We start from the raw sequence: 23,789 nt of genomic DNA, 5'->3' as shown, positions 1-23,789 counted from the left end.
AATGATTTGATAACAGAGCCAAGAATGAGGCTCTTTTAGAAATGATACAGTCTTTACAGACTAATAATGAACAACTAGCTGACAGGATTAATACCATCATAGGACCAATGAATACAGATCAATAAAAGACAGACAAGGCAACCTGATAACATTGAGAAATTCCTTGGGGGACCTCTTGCAGGCCCCCAAGTCAAAATTGGTCCAGTCATTCCTGGTCACTGTGGAGGGCATGTCTCACCAGGAAAATTAAAAAATCCAGAGCCTTCTGTAAAAAATCATACTGTTCTGGATGATGGAATAAACATTGATGGTGAATCAAAAATCCCAATAGGTAATAGGAAACATATATTTCACAGACTTCTTTTTTTTTTTTTGAGACAGGGTTTCTCTGTGGTTTTGGAGCCTATCCTGGAACTAGCTCTTGTAGACCAGGCTTGTCTCGAACTCACAGACTTCTATAAATGATCAAAGGCCAAATCTAAGAGTGCTTATAAATGGCATTGTAATTGTGGGTTTGATACACATGGGTGCGGATGTGAATATCATTACTCCAGAATTCTAGCATCCAAATTTGCCTCTTCAAGAGGCAGATGTTCAATTACTAGGAATTGGAATCCTATCTCAAGTGAAACAAAGCATGGGATAGTTGAATGCATAGGGCTAGAAGGACCTAGAGGAAGGCTGAGACTGTATGTGGCTAATATTGCAATGAATTTATGGGGCCCTGACCTGCTGTAGCAAAGGAATACCCAGATTAATATTCCTGTAGTCCCATAAACTCATATTTCTGGAAAGGATATTATAATGTACTATACACAAAGGTCACCAGCCATTCAGGCTGTACAAGAACATAAAGCAACTAGCAAACCTTTAGAGGTACCAATGATTCTACCCTTAAAATGGTTAACTGAGAAACCAACATAGGTTAAATGGTGGTTTTTAACAGAAGACAAACTGCAGGCTTTAGAGTAGCCATTACAGGAGCAACTAGATGCTCACCATATTGAAGAATCAACCAGCCCTTGGAATTCTCCTGTATTTGTTGTTAAAAAGAAATCTGGTAAATGGAGAATAAGGTAGTTCAACCTATGGGCCCTCTACAATCTGGAATTCCTCTGTCTTCTCTACTACCAAATGATGGTCTTCTATAGTTATTGAGTTAAAAGGTTTATTTTCCCCATATACCTCTACAAGAAAAAGACAGAGAAAAATTTGCCATCACAGTGCCTACTTATATAATTCTCAGCCTACTAAGAGGTATCAGAGGACCGTCCTCCCACAGAGAATGCCCAATAGCTTCACCCTATGCCAATATTTTGCAAGTCAGCCATTAGAAACAATAGGTAAGAAAATTTCCTAAATCTATGATTTACCATTACATTATGCTATCTGATACAAACATAGATACTTTAGGAAGAATATCTGAAGAAGTAAAGAAAGTTTTGCCAAAATGGGGATTACAAATTGCTCCTGAAAAAATACAGAGAGGAGATTCTGTCAAGTACCTAGGTTATAAAAATAGCTTTACAGAAAATTAGAACACAAAAGGCACAAATTAGGAGAGATCGATTGCAGACTCTTAATGACTTTCAAAGACTGTTAGGAGACATTTCCGGTTTACAACCAGCTGTTGAGATAACACCTGATCTAATAGTTTATTTAAACAAAACCTTAGATGGTGACAAAGACTTACATAGTCCCAGAGAATTAACAGCTAAAGTAAACAGGGATCTTTTCCCCATGGTTCTGAAGGCTGAGAATCCAAAGTCATGGCACCAGCACTGTTGGGCTCCATGAAAGTCTTTGTTTAAGCTGATTGCTGTCTTCTCATCCTGTCCTCACCTGTGGCAACTGAGGTGAACTCACTAGGATTTTTAATTAATACACATTGCCTGCCTCATCATGAAAGCAGAAAAATCTCCTAAAGACTGTCTTGTTGTTTTTCTACTACAACATGAAGACTCAGGGCTTGTGGGACATCTCAGTGAGGAGAAGGGCTTGCCAAACTTGAAGATTCAAGCTCAGTCCCTGGAGCTTGCATGGTGGAAGGAGAGAACCAACTTCCAGAAGGTATCTTCTAAGCTCTGCATGTATACTATGACATACAATTCCTCCTCCCCCGAGACAATAATAAACAAATAAACAAATAAATAAAATTTTACCAAAGGAAACAAAATAAGGACCCAGCTGGGTGCAGTGGTGCACACCTGCCTTCCCAGCTATCCAGGAAGCTGAGTTAGCAGGATCATCTGTGACAGAGGCTGAAGGTCAACCGAGACAATATAACAAGACTACCATCTTAAAGGGATGGATGTCTCCTGTGACTGGATTGGCGGTCACAGAGCTGCCCATTCTCTTTCACACACATCTGTGCCTCCTCTTCACATGGCTCCCCTTCTGCTTCTCCAACAGGTTCTGCAATTCCCAGTGCACTGACACATCGTTGTTTTAACTATAACCTCAGTGGGACCCCATCGTGAATCATATCCGTGTAATAAATAGCTCAACCAACACAGAGGAAACTCCTTATATAATCTGCTCAGTGGATCCACCCAGTGTGGGGATTGAATTGTGAGGTGTGAGGTTAGTAAAGAAAGTGTGAACTCAGTGCGGGGGTGGGGTGGGGTGAACGAGAGGAAGCTGTGGACCTACGCACATGTCTATATGTGTGGACGGGCTCTCCACGTCTGCACCCGATAAGCTGGAGGCTCGGCAGTGTTGTGCCGTCTCTGCACTGAAGCCCATCTAGCATGTCATTGCCAGAGGAGTTCTTACAAACATTCCTTTGATCAAGTCGTTCAGAGTTTTAAAAAGCCATCAATTTCTGTGAACACGAAGTGGGACCACTTTCAATTTCAAACACCCACAACCCCTTCCCCTCCACTCTGCACATTTTAGGGCTGCACTCACTTTTTAGCTAGACATCATTGGGCTGAGTTGGTTAGAACATTAATCACTTTGTTATTACCCACAGATTACCAAGGGCCCTCTGGAAACACCTGCTCTGAAAACTGCTCAGGCTGGAGACTCAGCTGAGGGATGGAGGAAAGAGAGAAGGAAAAGTTTGCGTTCCAGGCTAAGCCACGTTAAACATTTGTTTATCTTTCTTTGAACCCTTTCCTTACAGTTACTTGTTACTTCTCACCGTCTGTGATCACATGGTCTCTGAGAGCTGAAAATAAAACCCAAGGGCTTTGGGGTGAATTATAACTTAAAATTTTAAAAATATCTTTTTTTTTTTTTTACAATAATTTTTCAGGAAAACTTGGCTCTCCTGTTCTCCTACATTCCCAAAGTAAGCCAGTGAGAGGACACAGAAGCCTGGCTGGGTAAAAGGCACACTGAAAGTAATTGGTGTTCCAACCAACTCAGTTTTCTGATGTGGTTTCTTGTTTGCAAGTATAATTTGGAAAATGTCTGACACGAGAGTAGTTCTAAAATTATCCCTAATGTAGACTAAACACTATCAAATTTATCAGAGAGAGATTTGACCTCCTAATGTAGGCACAACCTCAAATAAACTCACCATGAATCTTTGAGTGCTACACGCAGCTCACTTTAGAAAACTCCAGGTCCCATTATAATGAATTATTCATTGAAAACCCATCTCCCCACTTAACTCTGAACAGACATAAATGAAAACCTAGCCCATTCCCAAAGGCCACAGAGCCACATTCTGGTGGTTAATATCCTGTTACCATTGGACAATGGATTATCTACAACTCAAAAATACTTCTGTAAAATTTACATTAGTCATGAAAATCACGAGAGATGATTGCCTTTTGGATGGATGGACTCTGGGCCAATGTTACACTTGTTTGTTGGAGGAAGCTGTTTGTTGGTTCCCGGCCACTCATCCCCAAAACAAACACACAGAAACTATATTATTCAAATCACCGCTTGGCCCATTAGCTCTTATTGGCTAACTCTGCCTCCCGAATGCTGGGATTAAAGGTGTGGACCTCCATCGCCTGGCTGGAAATACATTTTTAAAGCAGTTGAGGGTAGGGCGTGATTATAAACTAGTATAATCCCAGGACCTGGGAGGTGGGGGCTGCTATCCAGTCAAGATCATCCTCAGCTCTATAGCATTTTTGAAGCCAACCCAAACTGCATGAATCCTGCTTTAAAAACTCAGAGAGTGCACGAGATGAAGACAGCTGTGATTCCTGATTCAATATGACAAACACTGGGGACCCATAGGTTACCCTTTCTCAGTACACTTTTGTTCTTTTAATGGGAGGGTTTTCTCATGTGTCAGATGATAATAGGACCAGAGTTACAGGGCTCAGAGATTAGATTATTTGAAGTCTGGTTCACACACAGTGCTGAGACAGAGGCACTCTGTGTTTGGTCATATTATCCTACGGTTGAGTCCCAAGGCTCTGTCCCAAGGTGCACTTGGCACTGCCTCTATCCTTACTCTTTTAGCTCCGGTGTGAAATATTAAGAACTGCTCCGGCAGCTACAAAATGCTTACATGAGAAACTTCCCCTTCCCACATGTGTGTGCTTGCTTTCCCTGACACTCTGGGCTCCGCCCTTTCTCTAAAGTACCCCCTCTGCCCCTGGCTGCCTGACTGCTGTGCGGACATGGATGACCTCCACACTGGCTTTGATCTTCCATCTACTGCTCGGGGTGACTTGTCTGCCCTAGACTTTGTCTTTGAACCTCTAATGGAATTGTTCTTCAGGGCTGGGGACATGATTCAGTGGTGAAGAACACCTGCTCATGCAAAGGACCCAGTCCAGGGGATCCAATGCCTTCCTGACCTCCATGCATACCAGACACGCGTGCACGCTACATATGTGAAGGCAAGACACACTGATGCACATAAAATGAAAATCTAAAATTAAAATTGTCCTTGAATTTAAACAACCTCATATACACATAAGCCATTTTCTTTTCTTCTTTTAAATTGTACTTTATGTGCCTTGGTGTTTTGCCTGCATGTATGTCTGTATGAGGGTGTTACTTCTCCTGGAACTTACAGACAGTGTGAGCTGCTATGTGGATGTTGGGAATTGAACCTAGGTTCTCTGAAGAGCAGACAGTGAGTGCTCTTAACACCTGAGCCATCTCTCCAGCCCCCCACTTTCTAATAGAAGTACTGAGACAAGGGACTAAACTGAGTTTACTATGTGACTCCTTGAAAGTCACACTAATTCTCTCCCGTGTTTTTGTCCTGGGTGTCACCTGGGATTGACAGCTCAGCCTGAACTCTACCTTCTGAATGCCGTGGATGCTAACTCATTTGTGTCTAGATGATGAACAGCCCGAGAGACTTTAAGAATGCTTTCCCTCAGCCCTTTTGTGCCAAGTGTCTGTTAGCCAATCTCTGTTAGCTCAGAGGTGAACTTGTTCTGATGTTTTGAACAAAGGCAGAGATTTCCTCGTGAGATCCAGGGTAAAGGCTAAGAGTGGTGCATGGGTCCGAGCCCCACTGGCCTCCAGCAGTCAGACAGTAGGGAGTGGTAAACAGTGAGGCTGGGCAGCCTTGCTCCCCACTGTGCTCCCCACAGGCTCGTGCCTGCACTTCTGGGAATTAAAAATGTATGAATATGTATTTATGTAAACCCAAACATGCTAGCTTGGGTAAGATTTTAAGGTTATAAAAACTGATAGATTTTTTAAAAAATGTTCAGGTAAATTAGGTATTTGTTTTTATCTGGCTCCTAAGTAAGAAAGGGAATGAATCTTTTTCCATTGGACTTTCTACATTAACGATCTTTTAAAGTGCTGTTTTACTGCGCTGGTGGTTACAGTTCAATGTCATAATCAGGATGTCTCTTTGGTAGCTGCTAATACTTGTGTATCACTTAAAGTGTGCGTGTGTGTGCGTGAGTGTATGTGTGCGTGTGTGTGTGTGTGTGTGTGCGCACTCATGTGCCTGTATGTCTTTATGCTTGTGCAGACCACAGGCTGATATCAGGTGTTTCTTTAGTCTCTCTACTCTACTTTGTGAGCCACAGACTTCCTGAACATGGAGCTCGTTGCTTGGCTACACTGCCTGGCCAGTGAGTTTGGGGATCCCCCTGCCCCTGTGCCCCAACACTGGGGTTACAGATTCACTACACTTGGAATTTACGCAGTGCTGGGGACCCAAGCTCAGGTCTTCTGGGACAGTAGGTGCTTCACTAACTGAAATGTCTCCCCAGTCCCGGGCACATCAGTTTTAATGAAAGCCTTTCTTGTTTGTTTTCACACTGATTGTATCTGTTTTCTAGAGTTTGCCAGTCCGTGGTGTCCCCTCCCACTGAGCACTGACACTCCACATGCCATAGTAGACCCTGATTCTAAGGGTCACTCTTATTGATGCTGTTGGGTGTCCTGGGGAACCCTAAGCATTTTAAGGTGTGTGTAGCAAGTGGTGTGAGGCTCGTGCTGGATGAGAACGCAGATAATCAGTCCACACAGCACCACTGTGTAGTTTCTTAAGTCCCCTTCTTAAACCTTTTATAATAGAATTCACATTGAATAACTAAAAACTTGTTTAGGGTACTGCTCCATTGCAGAGCTCTTGCCTGCTTTAGGCAAGGTCTGAGGTTTGATCTCCAGCAGTTCATACACACACACACACACACTGTTATCCTAACAGGTTTTGTAAAATTGTTTATTTTTATTTTTGTGTGCATTGGTGTTTTGCCTGCATGTATGTCTGTGTGAAGGTTCCGGATCCCCTGGAACCGGAGTTACAAACAGTTGTGAGCTGCCATGTGGGTGCTGGGAACTGATCTGGGTCCTCTTGAAGAACAGTTAGTGCTCTTAATCACTGAGCCATGTCCAGCCCCCATAACCGTCTTCTTGAGGAATGGGTGCAGCACTGGGCCCACATTCCTACACAGCAGTACAGCAGGCTGGAGCGGGATCCTGCCCGCCCACTGTCATTGCCACGTGTGCCTCAGTGGCGTCTGAGCCACTCATCTCCTTCTTGGCTCCCTGGGTGCTGAGTCTACAAACCCCACAGACGTTGATGCTGTTAAACGTCACGTTTATCTTTTGGCATTGAATGAAATGGTCTGATCTCTCTGCTTTGCTCTGAAACAGTACCGTTTAAGTAAGTGATTTTGTGTGTGTGTGTGTGTGTGTCTGAGTGTATGTGTGTCTCTGTGTATGTCTGTAATCTGTCTGTATTGGTGTGTATGTGTGTCTCTGTGTGTGTCTGTGTGTATGTGTGTGTCTATCTGTGTCTGTCTATGTGTATGTGTGTGTGTGTATCTGAGTGTATGTGTGTCTCTGTGTATGTCTGTATATCTGTCTGTATTGGTGTGTATGTGTGTCTGTGTGTATGTGTGTGTCTATCTGTGTCTGTCTATGTGTATGTGTGTGTGTGTGTGTATCTGAGTGTATGTGTGTCTCTGTATATATTTGTGTCTCTGTGTATGTCTGTATATCTGTCTGTATCTGTGTGTATGTGTGTATGTGTGTGTGTGTCTATCTGTGTCTGTCTATGTGTATATGTGTGTGTGTGTGTGTGTGTGTCTCCAGGTATGCCTAGATTATCTGCCCTCTAAGTGCCAGGGAGTTTTCTTTTTCTTTTTTCCTTCCTTCCTTCTTTCCTTTCTCCTTCCCTCCTTCTCTTCCTCCCTCCCTTCTTCCCTCTCTCCCTCCCTTCCTCCCTCCCTCCCTTTCTTCCTTTCTTCCTTCTTCTCTGTTTCGAGTCAGGCTTTCTCTGTGTAGCCCTGACTGTCCGAGAACTCACTCTGTCAACCAGGCAGGCCTCAAAATCAGAGATCCGTCTGTCTCCGCCTCCTGAGTGCTGGGATTAGAGGTGTGCACCACCACCTGGCAGGGAGTTTTCTGAACTTGACAGTTCCTTCACTTCCACTTAAGCTCCCCCCACCCCGTTTTTGGACAGTCTAACTATGTAGCTCTGGCTGGCCTGGAACTTGCTATGTAGACCAGGCTGGCCTTGAACTTAAAGAGATCATTTGCCTCAGCCCAAGTGCAGGGATTAAAACTTTGTGCCAGTATGCTTGGCCATAGGCCTCTTGAGACTTTAAGAGAACGACCATACAATTGAGGTCACAGTTCTTTGATCTTAAGATTGAGACAAAACCAATGCCAGTATTTTCACTTGGGTAATTAAAGCTTCTATGTTTCAGTTGTGTGTGCACAGACTGCAATCCCAGATGAACTAGGTTGTGTCTACTGGCCCCTCCCCTCCAGTTCTCTTTCTCAGTGCTGCTTTCTCGGGAGATAATGTTGGAGAAGAAAGGTCAAGGATAGGAATGTCCGGTTTGAACAGAGGTCAAGAACCCGAGGATTCCCGTCGCTCTCCTCTGTGCTTTGTGTGCTAGCAGGGGCGGTGTTGAACTGTCACGAGCTCACATGTCACTCCGAGGCCACACCACTCTTGTCAGTGAAAATATATACCACATTCAACCCATTAGAAGGTTGATGTGAGCGTTCCTTCATCAGGACAGAGGAGCTAGAGATGCGGTGTGGTAGGTAGAGCCTTTGACTAGCATACAGGAAGCCTGGATTCAACCCGGCACTGAATACAAATATCCGGCTAGGTGGTGCACACCAGCAATCCTGGCACCCTGGTGATAGAGGCAAGAGGACCAGAAGCTCAGGTTCATCCTTGGTTTTGTATCAACTTCAAAATCCTGGGGTTTGTTTGTTTTGCTTTTAAAGATGAGGGTTGTTGCTGCAGAGACAGCCTAGTGGTCAAGAGTATGTATTGTTCTTGTTGAGCCTAGATTTGGTTCCCAGCATCCACACAGTAGCTAACAACCATCCTTAACCCCAGTCCCAGGGACTCCAGTACCCTCTTCTGAACACTTCAGGTACCAGGCATGCCTGTGGTGCATAAACAGACATGTAGGAAAACATACACATAAAAAAATCTAAAAATATTGAAATAAAAAAATTTAAATCAAGGTGCTAGCAAGACAGCTCAGTAGGTAAAGACACATGCCACCATGTCAGGTGACCCGAGTTTCATACTAGGGACTCCATGGTAGAAGGAGAAACCGACTCTTACATGCCACCATGTCAGGTGACCCGAGTTTCAAACTAGGGACTCCATGGTAGAAGGAGAAACCGACTCTCACATGCCACCATGTCAGGTGACCTGAGTTTCATACTAGGGACTCCATGGTAGAAGGAGAAACCGACTCTCCAAGTTGTCCTCTGACCTCTACAGTCATGCCACGGCTCGTGGACACCCACACATATATAAATTAAAAGTGTGACTTAAAAATAATAAAACATTTAGCTGGGCATGGTGACCAGTGCCTGTAATCTCAGATCATAGGAGGCTGAGCCAGGAGGATCTCGAATTACGTACCCAAACCTTGTCTGAAATCACAAAGGATTAGAGAGATGATACAGTGCTGCCCCCAGCATCCTCATGGCCACTCCAGTCGTCTGTGACTCGAGTCCCAGGGAATCCAGTGCCCTCTTCTAGCTTCCTAGGGCACTGCACACACATGACGCATGCATATGTCATATGTAGGCAAAACACCCCAGACACAGAATAACAAAATAAATTTAAAAAACAAATGAACCAGTGATATTTCATTATTGCTACCCTGCGATAGCAAATCTGGGATTGTGCAGGGGTATTGTGTGGCAGTGGTCTGTTTTGTTATGCATCCGAGAACAGGCTATTTTCTCGGAAAAGAGATTTAGCTCACAGTCTATTTGAGGACATGGGGCTAGCACCTCCCTCTACTGAGGGGACTTCTCTGTGTCACCTGGTGGATGGCGCCAAGGGAGGCTCACTAGCAAAAGGAAGAGAACACTCGGAGACCAAGAGTCAGGAAGTAGTTCACCCGCTCTTCATTCATTCATTCATTCATTCATTCATTCATTCATTCATTCATTCCTATTCTCTCTCCCCTCTCTCTCTCAGCTGACCTCAAACCCAGCCTTAGCTCCCTAGAAGGACTGTCCCTTTTGTTTCTTTTTGGTTTTTTTTGCGGGGGGGAGTGGGGTGTTTTCAAAACAGGGTTTCTCTGCGTAACCCTAGCTGTCCTGGAACTGACTCTGTAGGCCAGGCTGGCTTTGAACTCAGAGAACTACCTGCCTCAGCTTCCTGAGGCTGGGATCAAAGGTGTGTTCCACCACCACCATCCAGGACTGTCCCTTCTTACCAGCTTGCCCTCGTGACCAATCCTTCCCCTCATGACCTAACTGTCTCTCATTAGGCTCCACCTCTTCGGAGACTCCTCCCACCTCAGCCTCATATGGGGGACAGATTCAGATTATAGCATGAAAGTGCTAGCATAGCCAATCTCTAGATAAACCGACGTGTGTTCGCTGTGGAGCCCAGTTGTGGACGGATGTTCTGATCCTGCAGACTGGAGTGGCAGCAAGCATGCAACGAGTTCCCCCTGCATAGCTGTGTCCCCGTGCTGAAGGACGGGTGGAGAACATGCAGGCTTATGACGTAGTTTAATTCATCGGCAGCATCAAAGATTTTAGTAGCCAGTGAAGATTCCCTTTTCAGACGTTACGGCTTTAGGCCCCTGGAGTATTTCACTGAGTCAGGTGTTAAGTGATGTCTGTCTTCAGGACCCTCCTGTGGGGAGTCTCCCAGTTTACCCGGCTCTTGTCACCCTTTCTTCAACAGTGCTCTACAGTTCACCTCACCTGAGTCTGTAAGTTTGCGTGCATCGCTGCCATTAATTTTTTAAGCAATGAATATATCCTTTTCATTCACTCAGTAACATTGCAAAGTAGACTTTGGCAGGGCGGTGGTGGTGCACGGCTTTAATGCAAGCACTGGGGAGGCAGAGACAGGAGGATCTCTGTGAGTTTGAGGCCAGCCTGGTCTACAGAGTGAGTTCCAGGACAGCAGGGGTATACAGAGAACCTCCCCCACCACAAAAGGCAGGCTTTGTGAGAAAAGGTGTCTTCTATGCAGGAGAGCTGAGACAGAAGGATTGCTGTTTTGAGGACAGACACTGCTGCACAGTAAAATACTGCCTGCCCCCAACCTTGTTTTTGTTTTTGAGAACGGGCTTCACAGTAGACAACCCCAGACCAGACTGGATCTTGTGATCCTCCTGCCAATGGCTTCTGAGGTTATAGACTGCCATCCTCGCTCTAAATATTAATTTGTTTTTCTGTGTACTTATGAGTACTTGCCTGCGTGTGTGTATGCGCACGTTGTCTGCTTCCCTGGTATAGGTGGCTATGAGCTGCCTTGTGGGTTAGGTATCGAACCCTGGCCACCTGCAAGGGCATTGCCCACTCCATTCCTACAGCTCCTCGTTTGTTTGTGGGCACACACAAGGGGTCAGAGAATAACTTCCGGAGTTCATTCTCTCCTTCCACTTTCTGGGCTTCAGGGATCAAACTGAGGTTGTCAGGCTTGGCAGCAAGCCCCTTCACTCCCTGCGCCATCTTGCCTCCCTGACAACCCTTTCCTAACAAACCCACTAGCATTGCTCGCTGAATGTAGAGTGACTACATTTTTGCTAAGCTCCTGGTTAGAAGTCTGTCAGTGCGCTGTTGATGCAGGTATAGCTGCTGCCTGCACACGCAAGGTCCTGAGCTGCACCTGTTATTACTGCAAGGGGGACTGAGTGAGAAAAGGGAGATCAGCAGGGCAATTCTCAGGGGATGGCCGTGGCTTTAGAATGACTGTAGCACACCAAGACATCAGCACAGACTTTCTGAGGAGTCTGCAGTGGGATCCGCACACCGTCAGACTCCTTTTCTAAGGACCGACACTCAGAAGGGTCCTGTTCTCCTTGCTTTCAGCTTCTGGCTTTATTTTTTGGGTACATCGAAGAAGCGAGGTCTGATGTAGTCCTTATACATAGAATAGAGAACACCTGGAACAGAAAAACATTGCACATCAGTAGTGTCCACGAGACGCAGACGCTGACGCTTTCCCACATGCTTCTCTGACACCAGCACACTTGCTATTGACACAGGTGTGCATGTGCACACACAAGGGACATATTGACACAGGTGTGTATGCACACACGGACATATTGACACAGGTGTGCATGCACACACGGACATATTGACACAGGTGTGCACACACACATGGACATATTGACACAGGTGTGCACACACACGGACATATTGACACAGGTGTGCATGCACACACAGGGACATATTGACACAGGTGTGCATGCACACACGGACATATTGACCCAGGTGTGCATGTGTGAACACACGGACATATTGACACAGGTGTGCATGTGCACACACACGGACATATTGACACAGGTGTGCATGCACACATGCGCAGACATATTGACACAGGTGTGCATGCACACACAGGGACATATTGACACAGGTGTGCATGCACACACAGGGACATATTGACACAGGTATGCATGTGCACACACAGGGACATATTGACACAGGTGTGCATGTGCACACACAGGGACATATTGACACAGGTGTGCATGTGCACACACAGGGACATATTGACACAGGTGTGCATGTGCACACACAGGGACATATTGACACAGGTGTGCATGTTCACACACGGACATATTGACACAGGTGTGCATGCACACACAGGGACATATTGACACAGGTGTGCATGTGCACACACAGGGACATATTGACACAGGTGTGCATGTGCGCACACACACACAGACATAAACTCATAAAGATGCAAATGCTATAATTTTTTAAAATTTAGAAACCAATATTGTTATGAACGTAGAGTGTTACATGATCCCCGAGTTTACATTTGTGTTGTTTTTTGAGATGGTTTTTCCATGCTGTCCTGGAACCCAGTATATAGACCAGGCTGACTCTGAACTACAGAGATTCTCCTACCTCTGCCTCCTGAGTGTCACGGTTAAAGGTATGGGCCACCGTGGCTGGCTCGGTAACACATGCCAGCAGTCCTAGCGCTTGGTAGGCAGAAGCAAGAGTAGCTCAGTGTCATCTTTGGCTGCACAGTGGTTGGAAACCAGCCTAAGGTACATGAAATCCTGTCTCACAGAGGAACAAAACAAAGCACACTTTGGAAATGCTTTGATCGGATGTTTGATCAGATTCAGGCATCTGAATTAACCAGTCACATGTTCAATATCTGCCTGTGCTTAGCAGGTCAAGGGGGTGGGTGGACTCGGAGTCAGGACAATCACTCCGGCTGGCTGCCCCGACGGCAGTTTCGTAGGCTCATTGCTGCTGCCAGCCGAGGCTAGATTGTTAGCGCTGGATGCCCTGTACACTGCAGCCCGCCTGGCAGCAGCCCTTCCTTCTGCCCTGCCTTCCACTCCCAGCAGGACAAACAAGAAGTGTCCCCACACATTAGCAGATTAGATTTTCCTGGGGGAACACACTAGCTGTCACTTCCTGAAAGCCTATAAGGGCAACCAAGCCACGAACCTTTGGAGGCTCCTCATATCTAAGCTGTGACACTTGGTAATAAGAGGACCAAACAGTAAGCACTCCGAGGCTTCGTGTTTGTCACTGATGCCACGCATGTGGAGTGGCTGGATGCCACCACGGATGCAAGGACACACAGGGTGGACAGAAGGGTGGTGGACCGAAGGGTCCTCTCGAGAGGGTTCGCAGAGACCAAGTGCCCACTGAACCATGACAAAGAGCGTTGTTGGTGACATTGAGGAGATGAAGACTGATAGCCGAGAGAGCCTTGTGAGGAGATGGGAATGACTGACCCAGGTGGCGGCCAGGAGAGGGGCTTCGCTTTCGTGCACGCCTGTGACTGGCCAAGGCAGCTCTGCAAACAGAAGCTGTTGCCATTGAAGAGGAGTTTGTGGGTGGTGACGACCTTGGCCTCGTGGCTTTAGTGGATGGTCTGATAACAGTGAGGGCAGGTTTGGAGCTACAACTACAGCAGCTCTTCAGGTTTGGGACCCACGAGGAGAGGAGACTGAAGCAGAAACTGACCCTGTGGTATGGAGGCCATAGTGACCAGTGGCTCTCACAGCAGGAGAGGCAGCTGCAGCTGTGGCTAGAGGTTCTCACTGCAGGAAACAAAGCTTGGCTGGAGAGGAGAGAGGGGAAAGTATCAGGGAACCCCCCTGAGTGTCTCCGAGCTGGCCTTGCTGCTGCAAAGGCAGGCAATCCTCAAGGCCTGGCCTAGGCCCCCTGCAGTCTGATGATGGTGCTGAGTAAATGTCTTTTAATGTGCCCCTCTAAGGTGTACCGTGTGAAGTTAGTGTACTCTGAAGCTGTCTTGCTACTCTCCTCCAGCGGTGAAACCTTTAGAATCCTCACGGGGTTCTGCCAGGCTTCATTGGAAATTTCGTTACAATTGCTTGGGTGAAATGTCTTGCCTCCAGAACTCTGGTGCAGTTGAACTGACAGGTCCTATTGCCGTGTTAGAAAGTTTGCCATTGAACAGGTCATGTAAGCATTGTCTACTGGGCCGGGAGCACACACGTAATCCCTGTACCAGGAGGCCTGAAGCAGGAACAGCTCAAGCTCTAGATAGCCTAGGGTACTTCCTAGTACTAGCCTGGGCTATATAGTGTAGGACCCCAAAACAAAGTAATTAAAGGGTCTTGGTACTACCTATTCAGTGACTGCACTCCATAGGGCCATAGGAAATTTATAATGTCCATAGAAAAAGAGGCCAATATATAAGGCCCATAGGAAAACAGCCAACCAGAGCCACTGTAGGAATCTTCTGTCTGTGTATTCTAGCTAGCTCATGTTTGAACATTCTAAATTATTCTTGCTTATCCTATCATGAGGATTGTTATTCTGAGTCTGGCTTGACTAAATAGCAATTTTGGGGTCCACCTTTGACTACCTAGAGATATTCTGTCTCAAGCAAACGAACCTCAGAAATGCATGCCAGGTGTGGTGGGGCACAGCTGAAATCCCGGCCCTTGTGAGCCAGTGTCAGGAAGACCACCTGCACTGAAGGCCATCCAGGCTACACCGTGAGCTCACCACCACCCAAAGTGGTCTGTGCTACACAGTTTTATGTCAGTGTGACACAGGTAAAGTCATCTGACAGGAGGGAGCGTCAATAGAAAAAAAGCCTTAGTAGTTTAAGATGAGGCTTAGTAGGCAAGTGTGGCTTTCTTAGTGATTAATGGGGGAGGGCCCAGCCCATGGTAGGTGGTACCATCCCTGGGCTGTGGTCTTGGGTTCTATAGGAATGCAGGCTGAGCAAGCCATGAGGAAGAAACCAGTAAGCAGCACCCCTCCATGGCCTCTGCATCAGCTCTGCCCCCAGGTTCCAGCCCAGCTTGAGTCCTGTCCTGATTTTCTTCAGTGGTGGACTGCAATGCGGAAGTGTAAGCCAGATCAACCCTTTAGTCCTCAGCTCGCCCTTTGGCCATGGTGTTTTGTCACAGCAATAGAAACCCTAAGACATGGGCCTATCTTTTCTTGTAAGTCCTTTGCTCAGTGGGCAAAGCTTCACACCTGAAGTGGCTTCTCCTAAGTAAAGTGCTGAGTGACTACATCTGCTGGTCAGATAGCTGGGGATGCAGCCACTTCCGTGAGCAGAGCTGGGTGGGGTAGAGGCAGTGCTAGCACCTGCCCCTAGAGCAGTGCTTCTCAGCCTGTGAGTCGCGGCCCCCTGGGGGGTCACGTAGCAGATATCATTTACATTACGATTCAAAACAGTAGCAAAATTACAGTTATGAAGTAGCAATGAAAATAATTTTACGGTTGAGGATCACCACAGCGTGAGGAACTGTGTTAGAAGGTTGAGAAAAGCTGCCATAGGTTGTTACACAGAAAATCCATGTCTCAAAAAGCTAAAAGAGAAGCTAGGTTGTGTTGGTGCACGCCTTTAATCCCAGCACTCAGGAGGCAGAGGCAGGTGGATCTCTGTGAGTTAAAGGCCAGCCTGCTCTACAAGAGCTAGTTCCAGGACAGGCTCTAAAGCTACAGAGAAACCTCGTATTGAAAACAACAATAACAACAACAACAACAACAACAACGAAAAAAAAATACCCCCTCCTTAAGGTCTTACCAGGTGAAAATAGTAAGAAACTAAGAAGCCTCGCCCCTATTAGTCTGTTTTCTTAAAGGTTTATTTTTATATGTACGAGTACCTGAAAATATGCAAGTACACACTGTGTATGCCTGATGCTGAATAAACTAGAAGAAGATTCCAGAACTCTCAGATCTCAGAACTGGAGTTACGAGTTGTTCTGAGCGACCGTGTGGGTGCTGGGAACTGCACCTGAGTCCTCTGAGAAACAGCCAGTGCTCTTAACTGCTTCATCTCTCCAGGGCCCAAGGCGAACCTTTTTATCTGCAGCATCATACTGTCTCAAGCCCATCTCTATCTTCTACCAAGAATAAACAGAATAAGGAGAACAAAAGTGCACACATACACACAGATGCACGCACCTGTGCACACCTGTAGAGGACAGCTGGCCCCGAGAAACCTTACCTAGGGTCACGGCTCCCACAGCGCAGCCTTGGGCAGCGACCCGCACGTGGATGAGACGAAGGGACAGCTTCTCATCTCTTCTGGACTTCAACTTGTAGAGACCGTAGGACAGCACAGCCACAAAACCTGCCACCCCTGTGAATTTAAACCGTGAGTGGCTAGACAGGAGGCAAGTGCGCAAGGCAGCTACCCGGAAGATGGGCAGTCAAACTGCAGGCTGAGTGTCTCTCACCTAACAGGCTCGGGGCCAGAAGCCAGGCTTGCGGGTGGCGTAGATTTTGGAATATCTGCATTGCACGCTACTTTGTGATAGACCTAGGTCTCAAAAGCAAACCTGTGTAAGCCTCACACACCTTTTCCACCTGGACTGGAGGGGTTTCCTAGATCTGCAGAGTACCTATGCTTTGATCGTGACTCCTCACGTGACAGCAGGTGTGGAACCTTCCCCTCAAGGCATCACGGTGACTGAGATTTTGAAGTATATTGAGATTTTGGATTTCAAATGCTCAACCTGTACCAAAGAGGACATTCAAAAGAGTTATAGCGGAGGACCTGCCTAGCATGGCTTGAAGCCTAAGATTGTCCCAAGCATGGCTTGAAGTTGGTGTGGCAGTCCATGTCTGTAATCAGCATGCCGCTGTACAGGGAGTTTAAGGCTAGCCTGGGCTACATGAGACCCTGTGTGCTGGCTAGGTTTTTGTCATCCAGATGCAGTCATCTGGGAAGAGGAACCACTCTTGAGAAGATGCCTCCATCAGGGTGCCCGTAGGTCTAAGAAAGATGCAAGATGAGATGAACCAAACAGCCGTTTTTGCCACTGTGTTGGTTTTGGTCATGATGTTTTATTTTATATGTATATGTTTATGTACCACGTGTGTTCAGTGCCCACAGAAGCCAGAAAATGAGACTGGATGCCCTAGGACTGCAGTTATAGATGGTTGTGAGCTACCATGTGGGTGCTGGGAATTGAACCTGGATCCTTTTAACTGCTGAGCCATCTCTCCAGCCTCTAGACATGGTGTTTTATTACAGTAGTGGAAATTTTACTGAACAATAAACATACTCAAAAATATAGTTTTTAAGAATCTATTTAGAGAGAGAGGAAGAGAGATTGAAGGACTGAATCTGGGTGTATTTGGGAATCTGTTTTTATATTGCCTCTTGCTAGTGCACTGCAAATCCCAGGCTAGCCAGTCTGTTCTCCACCTCACATCTCATATTAGCTTGCCCTTCCTTCCTTCCTTCCTTCCTTCCTTCCTTCCTTCCTTCCTTCCTTCCTTCCTTCCTCCCTCCCTCCCTCCCTCCCTCCCTTCTTTCCTTCCTTCCTTCCTTTCTTCCTTCTTTCCTTCTTTCCTTCCTTTCATTTTTTCTTTAAGCTCAAGAGCAATTTTATTAGTGTTTAAAGGGAATCCAAGGCAGGCAAGCTGTAAATCTCTTTTGTTTTACAGGGGCACTAGACACACGTGGCATGTATATACCTGTGTATATACCTATGGAAACACTCATACACATAAAAAAATTAAAAAAATAAATCAAAAAAAAATGTTTAAGTAAAAATGTTTTTAAAAACATGGTGCTGTTCTACTTTGGGGTTCTCTGGTTCCCCTACTGATTTATGTGTCTCTCCATCAGCAGCTGCAGTGTCTGGGTCATCCGAGCCAGGAGGCAGAATGCTTCCTTCCACTTTATCTTAAACAAACAAACCCCAGAACAGAACACACTGCGCACACGTGTAGTGCAGGCACTTGGGAGGTTGAAGCAGGAGGATCAAGGAGTTAGAGGTCAGCCTGAGTGACACAGGGAGACTACCTCAAAAAACAAAAAGCCCAAAGTCTTGGTGTTAGAATATTTCCCTTTCGTGAGCGAGGCCTCTAGACTGGTCTCAAGCACTGAAAGATAAACGCTGTTTTAGCTGCTAGAAAATTCCACGTCTTAGGCTCTAAGCTTGTCTTTTGTGAGTCTGTGTATGTTTGTATGTATACGTGCACCTGTGTGCACAGCATATAGTGGCCAGCAGACAGCCTAAGGTGTCATTCCTCATGTGCTATTCACCCTGGTCTGAAACTCACCACGTAGGTCAGCCTGGCTGGGCATGGAGTCCTGCAGGTCTGCTGGCTCCCCCTCCCCAGTGCTGGGATCCAAGTGAGCAGTCTCCATGCCCCTGGCCTTTTTATGTGGGTTCTAGAAGTCAAACTCAGGTCTGCATGCTTACAAGGCAAGCGTTGTGGTCACAAAAACCTTGTTGGGATTGTAATGGGAATGACATTAAACCTCTGGATCTGTTTGGGGAGACCTCACCTTATTGCTATATTACAATATATAACTAATAGTAATTCATGAACATAGTAGGTAGTCTGTTTATTCGGGTCACTTGTGATTTATTTCATTGGAATTTTGCAATTGTCAGCATGCATGTGTTAAGTTTATACCTAAGTATTTTCTTTATGATGTCTATAAATGGATTTCCCCTCTTAAACTATAGGGTCTGCGTGTGTGTTCATGGTTTACAGAATGCAGCCAATTCTTATTGGGATAAGAAGTTATGGTTCATTATGTTGGCACAGGAGATCCTAGGGATAGGTAACATACGCAGCCTTCACGGTCTCTTTGGTAGTGTGAAGAAAGAACCAGGGTAAACGATCACAGTGCTGTGTGTTTTATAGACTCATTAGTGAATGGGCTGAGGGAAATGACTAAAGTACAAGATGCATACACAGCACAAGGCAAGCCAATAAGACAGCGACGACAGGGCCAGTGAGATGGTTTGGTAGCTCGCAGACTGCTGTTGGGACCCAGTAGCCTGAGCTGAGCTCCATCTCTGGATCCTACTTGAGGGTGGAAGAAAGCTGATGAAGTTATAGTTGTCTTAGGACCTCCACACATGCCCTTCCAATCTCTCTCTCTCTCTCTCTCTCTCTCTCTCTCTCTCTCTCTCTCTCTCTCTCTCTCTCTCACACACACACACACACACACACACTTATAATAAGACTTAAGGAGGGTGGAGAGATGGATGGCTCGGCAGTTAAAAACACTTGCTGCTTGCTCTCCAGAGGACCAGAGTCTGGTTCCTGTAGTCCAAGTCAGGCAGCTCAGGATGGCCTGAAACTTCAGCTCCAGGGCATCTGACACCTCTTCTGGTCTCCTGCACCTGCAGGTCACATGTGGATGCATGCATGCACACACACACACACTTACATACAGACATATACACACATTCACATACACACATACAATTTTTTTAACTCCCTGGGTGGTGGTGGTGGCACATGCCTTTAATCCCAGGCAAAAGCAAGCAGATAGATGATCTACCTAGCTGTCCTGGAACTAGCTCTTATAGACCAGGCTGGCCTTGAATGCACAGAGACTCTTCTCCCTCTCCCTCCTGAGTGCTGGGATTAAAGGCATGTGCCACCACCACCCGGCTCTAAAAAATTACAATGATCTTAAACTGCTCATGCCTCCTAATGTAGAAATTTCACTTGTGGAATATTTTCCAAGAAAATAGCAAAAGTACAGAATATGACACAAAAATACTCATAATTATATCTGAGAAAAATTAAAAGCCCTAAATTGCCTGAACTATAGTGGAATGTTGTGTTTTTATAAATAAAGCTTGCTTGAAGGTCAGGGCAAAGCAGCCGTACTAGTCAGCCAAATAGGCCAGGCAATGGCGGCACACACCTGTAATCTCAGCAGCTAAGCTAGTTAGCCATAGAAGCCGGGTGGTGGTGGTGCACACCTTTAACCCCAGCAGCCACACTAGTCAGCCATAGAGGCCGGGTGGTGGTGGTGGTACACGCATGTAATCAGCACTAGAGAGGAATACAAGACGGGAGGAGACAGCTCTCAGTCTCTATTTCTGCAGGCAGGATCGCCCACTTTTGGTCTGAGGTAGTGGTAAGAGTCAGTGGCTGGCTGCTTTGCTTTTCTGATCTTCAGGTTGAACCCTAATATCTGTCTCTGGGTTTTTTATTATTTGTGTTACACTGAGCAGAAGAGAAACTGTACACTTACAAACTGTTATAAGAAGAGATCTCTGTGAGTTCGAATCTAGCCTGGTCTACATAGGGAGTTCCAGGTTAGCTAAGGCTATGTAGGGAAATCCTGTCTTAAAAATTAAGAAAAATCATAGATTTATTTTGATTTATCTCACAGTGCTTCAAATTGAACCCCGGGGCCTACGTGTTGGAGGCAAGCACTCTAGTTCTGGGTCCCATTCCAATAAATCATATTTGATGGAAGTGATTTCAGATAATCAATAGGAGTATTTTGTAAATTATCTGTATGACACAGTCCATCCTGTGGCAAAATACCCTGTAACTATTGTTAAAATTACAAAAGCTAAATGAAACTTCAACAAGACATACAAACTTTATCCTTATTTGTTTCGTAGCTAAAACCCGGCTCTTCCCTTGATCAAGTCCAGTTCTGTCCTCACTAAAAGGTTCTGTCCCTTTGGGAGATCTAAGTCAGCGCCGGTCTGTTCCCAGTGTCTGTGGTCTGCAGGTAATTGAGTTTAGCCGGGAGCTTTCATCTTTGTGCATTAGACACACTGTTCCCGCAGAACACTGCCTTAATGTGTAACAGACACGGGGGTTAATTTGTCATTACCAGGATCTAAGGGGCTTGTTTTTCCTTCTGTTGTCTCCCTCTTTTGAGGCAGGGTCTTTCGTGGCTCACGCTGGTCTTGGTCTTACTCTGTAGTGATGTTGACCTTGGAATTCAGATCTTTCTGAGTGCTGGACTTAGAGTGATCTGCCAACCTGCACCCATCCGTAAGACTTGAACCTAGCACTGTGAACAAGCTAGGCCAACTCCACCAACTGAGCTACATGCCAGCCCCCTAGGAGTAAAGTTCTCAATCATACTTGACAGTGATGTGGGGAAAACCTGTAACAGCAAACGCCAAGACTTCCAAGTTATGCGCAGAACAGAGACAGGCGGTTCTAGCCGACCCTCAGGATGATGAACTGTTGCTCCGGTCCTCCGCCAGAAACGTGGGTCAATTCAGGGTGTTCTGTTTGAGTCCATGTGAACTAATAATTTTAGATGAACCTCTAGGGGCTGACAAGATGACCCAGCAGGCAAGGGTGCTTGCTTCCAAGCCTGATGTTCTAGGTTTGACCCCTGGAGCCCACATAGCGGAAGAAGAGAACCAGTTCCCAAAAGTTGTCCTTTGACATGCTTGCTGTGGCATGTGTGTGACAGCCCCCTCCCCCAATAAAAGAGTAAATTTAAAAACATTAGATAGGCCTGGGATGAAGTGTGTAAAACTCAATAAAAGGATAGCTAGGATCCACTGGGGTGTGAACTAGAAAGTATCCCCCAAGCTCAGCCCATGCTGCCCTGAGGGGCACGCTTCGGAGAATCAGAATGTACGCACACGGGCAGAGTCACCCCAGAGAGGATGAGCTCCTTCTCGTCGTGGTTTTCCAAGGACCGTCATGGCAGGTACTTACCCACAGGGACGAACGGGGAGTCTCTTGATTTCCTGAGGAGACGGGACAGCTGGCCTTCATCCTCAGCTGCTGACCACTCGTCTGAAGGCATACTTCTTTCTAGGGACAGCAGGGACCTGTGTGGTTGCTGTCAGCATCCCAAGAACCTGTTTCCCCCCGCTACGCTGCTCAGAGCCTGTCTGCTCACCAGAAACAGGCAGCTGTCCTCCTCTCCATCTCCCTTTTCACTGCAACTGAATCCCAAACGGTGGCGGAGGCAGGGGTATTACAATAAATGTGGAGAGAGAACCTGGCGGGCAGAGTCCTTGAATACAACACCTCGGTCCCCATCCAGTCCCCTTTCCCAGTATGACATTTGAAGTCATCTGGGACCTCAGGACGTCTCCCCAGACAGCCAAAACTAGATTTCTGATGTGCAGGTGATGGGGGTGAAAGTCTTCTGGGCTCCAGAGGAGAGGGCTACCTCTCTGCACCATGCACAGTGTGCAGACAACTGCTCAGATATCTACTGAGCACCCCTAGCACCAGGCCAGGCAGCGAGAAGTGACTGTCCTCATCTGCCAGGGGTTAATGAAGACTCAGAGACAACTGAATTGCAACAGACTGAGTGGTCCAGCCTGGTGTGTGCACAGCCCATCTATACATGTGCACACACACTCAGCGCATGGTATTCCAGCCTGGTGTGTGCACAGGCCACCTTTACATGTGAACATACACGCAGCGCATGGTATTCCAGCCTGGTGTGTTCACAGCCCATCTTTACATGTGAACACACACACAGCACATGGTATTCCAGCCTGGTGTGTGCACAGGCCACCTTTACATATGAACACACACGCAGCGCATGGTATTCCAGCCTGGTACATGTGCAGCCCACCTTTACATGTGAACACACACACACAGCACATGATATTCAAACCCAGTAGCTCCACTTTATAGATGAAATTTCAACAGAAAATCAAACCCAGCGAGAGGCACCGTACCTGCACGTGCTGGAGCCCAGCCGCACTGCTTGCTGACTCCTGTAGGGCCTGAGCAGCACAGGTCTAAGGGTGCCACAGATCCCTGTGATTTCCAGCTAATTGATGATCACAGGAAAACAGACAACCCTGAGGGAGTGGCCAGCTGGCCTTGGCTGAGGTCTCCCACCCTCCTGCTAAAGACCCAGAAGCAGCAGCAGCTGCCACGAATGTCAGGCATTGGAAGATTCTAGGTTTCATTTGCTTTTCCAGACAGGGTCTAATGGTATAGATAGTCCTGGCTGCCCTGGAACTCGCTCGGCTTCTGCCTCCTGAGTACTGGGATTAAGATTGTGCGCCACCACACCTGGTTAGAAGAAAGTCTGACTGTTCAGGGGGTTCCTGGGACCTCTGTGACTGGGACTCCTAGATATCCCTGCCCAGGACTGAAGGGAAGGAAAGTGCGGGGTACCATCAGGGAGATGCCATCCAAATCCAAGATCCAGTTTATCGCTTAGGAATCTGGCATGGTTCTGACCCTGGGCTGGATGGAAGGACACAGCAGATAGGAACCAAAGAGCACTTAGCACAGAACAGCTGGGGCTTGCAGCTCAGCCGAGGAGTGCCTGCCTCGCGTGCATGAAGCCCTAGACCCAAAGCCAAGCACAAAATAAAACAGCAGCTCACGGAAACATGAATGATAGGAGCAATAAAATGTCTTCCGATGACCAAACATCAGATGGATGAAGCCAATTATCGTGACTCCAAGGGTTCTAGAAGCTCCTTTGCTTCAGTAGAGGCACCTGCAGGAGACGTCCCACCTGCAGCCTGCAACAGCCTTTAAAAAGGACGACTGCCTCTCGGCCAATCCAGAGGCGGGGTGGGAAGCAGCGAAGGCCCTGATTGCCAGCCAGAAGATAACTTACGCCCTAGGCCGTGAGCGTGCACCCTGTCCTGGCTTCTGTTGTGCCGTGACACTCTTGAGTCTGCAGAGATCTCCCCGTCCTGCCTGCACCTTATTCAAGCTCCAGTTCCACCCATCTCAGGGTGAAGGAC

The 23,789-nt window shown here is 46.8% G+C and overlaps 1 protein-coding gene across 1 annotated transcript; it reads right to left on the bottom strand.

Annotated features, from left to right (window-relative positions):
- Positions 1-11,727: 11,727 nt before the first annotated feature.
- On the bottom strand, positions 11,728-21,865 carry Higd1c (HIG1 hypoxia inducible domain family member 1C). The gene is made up of 3 exons (XM_075954619.1): positions 21,775-21,865; positions 16,316-16,450; positions 11,728-11,792 (listed from the first exon to the last, which is right to left on the bottom strand). Exons 1-3 carry the CDS (start codon positions 21,863-21,865, stop codon positions 11,728-11,730), a joined length of 291 nt encoding a protein of 96 aa, XP_075810734.1.
- Positions 21,866-23,789: the final 1,924 nt, after the last annotated feature.

The sequence above is a fragment of the Microtus pennsylvanicus genome, chromosome 20 (genome assembly GCF_037038515.1).
Source record: "Microtus pennsylvanicus isolate mMicPen1 chromosome 20, mMicPen1.hap1, whole genome shotgun sequence".
In the NCBI taxonomy this organism is placed as follows: domain Eukaryota; kingdom Metazoa; phylum Chordata; class Mammalia; order Rodentia; family Cricetidae; genus Microtus; species Microtus pennsylvanicus.
This window is presented reverse-complemented; position numbering and strand designations above follow the sequence as displayed.

Bases quoted from the DNA above. Each gene is read 5' to 3' on its own strand.
- Higd1c (XM_075954619.1), bottom strand. From the start codon at position 21,865: ATGCCTTCAGACGAGTGGTCAGCAGCTGAGGATGAAGGCCAGCTGTCC. The intron at 16,451-21,774 runs GTAAGTACCTGC...TTAAATTCACAG, and splicing joins CTCCCCGTTCGTCCCTGTGG to GGGTGGCAGGTTTTGTGGCT. The intron at 11,793-16,315 runs GTAAGGTTTCTC...TTTCTGTTCCAG, and splicing joins TGTGGGAGCCGTGACCCTAG to GTGTTCTCTATTCTATGTAT.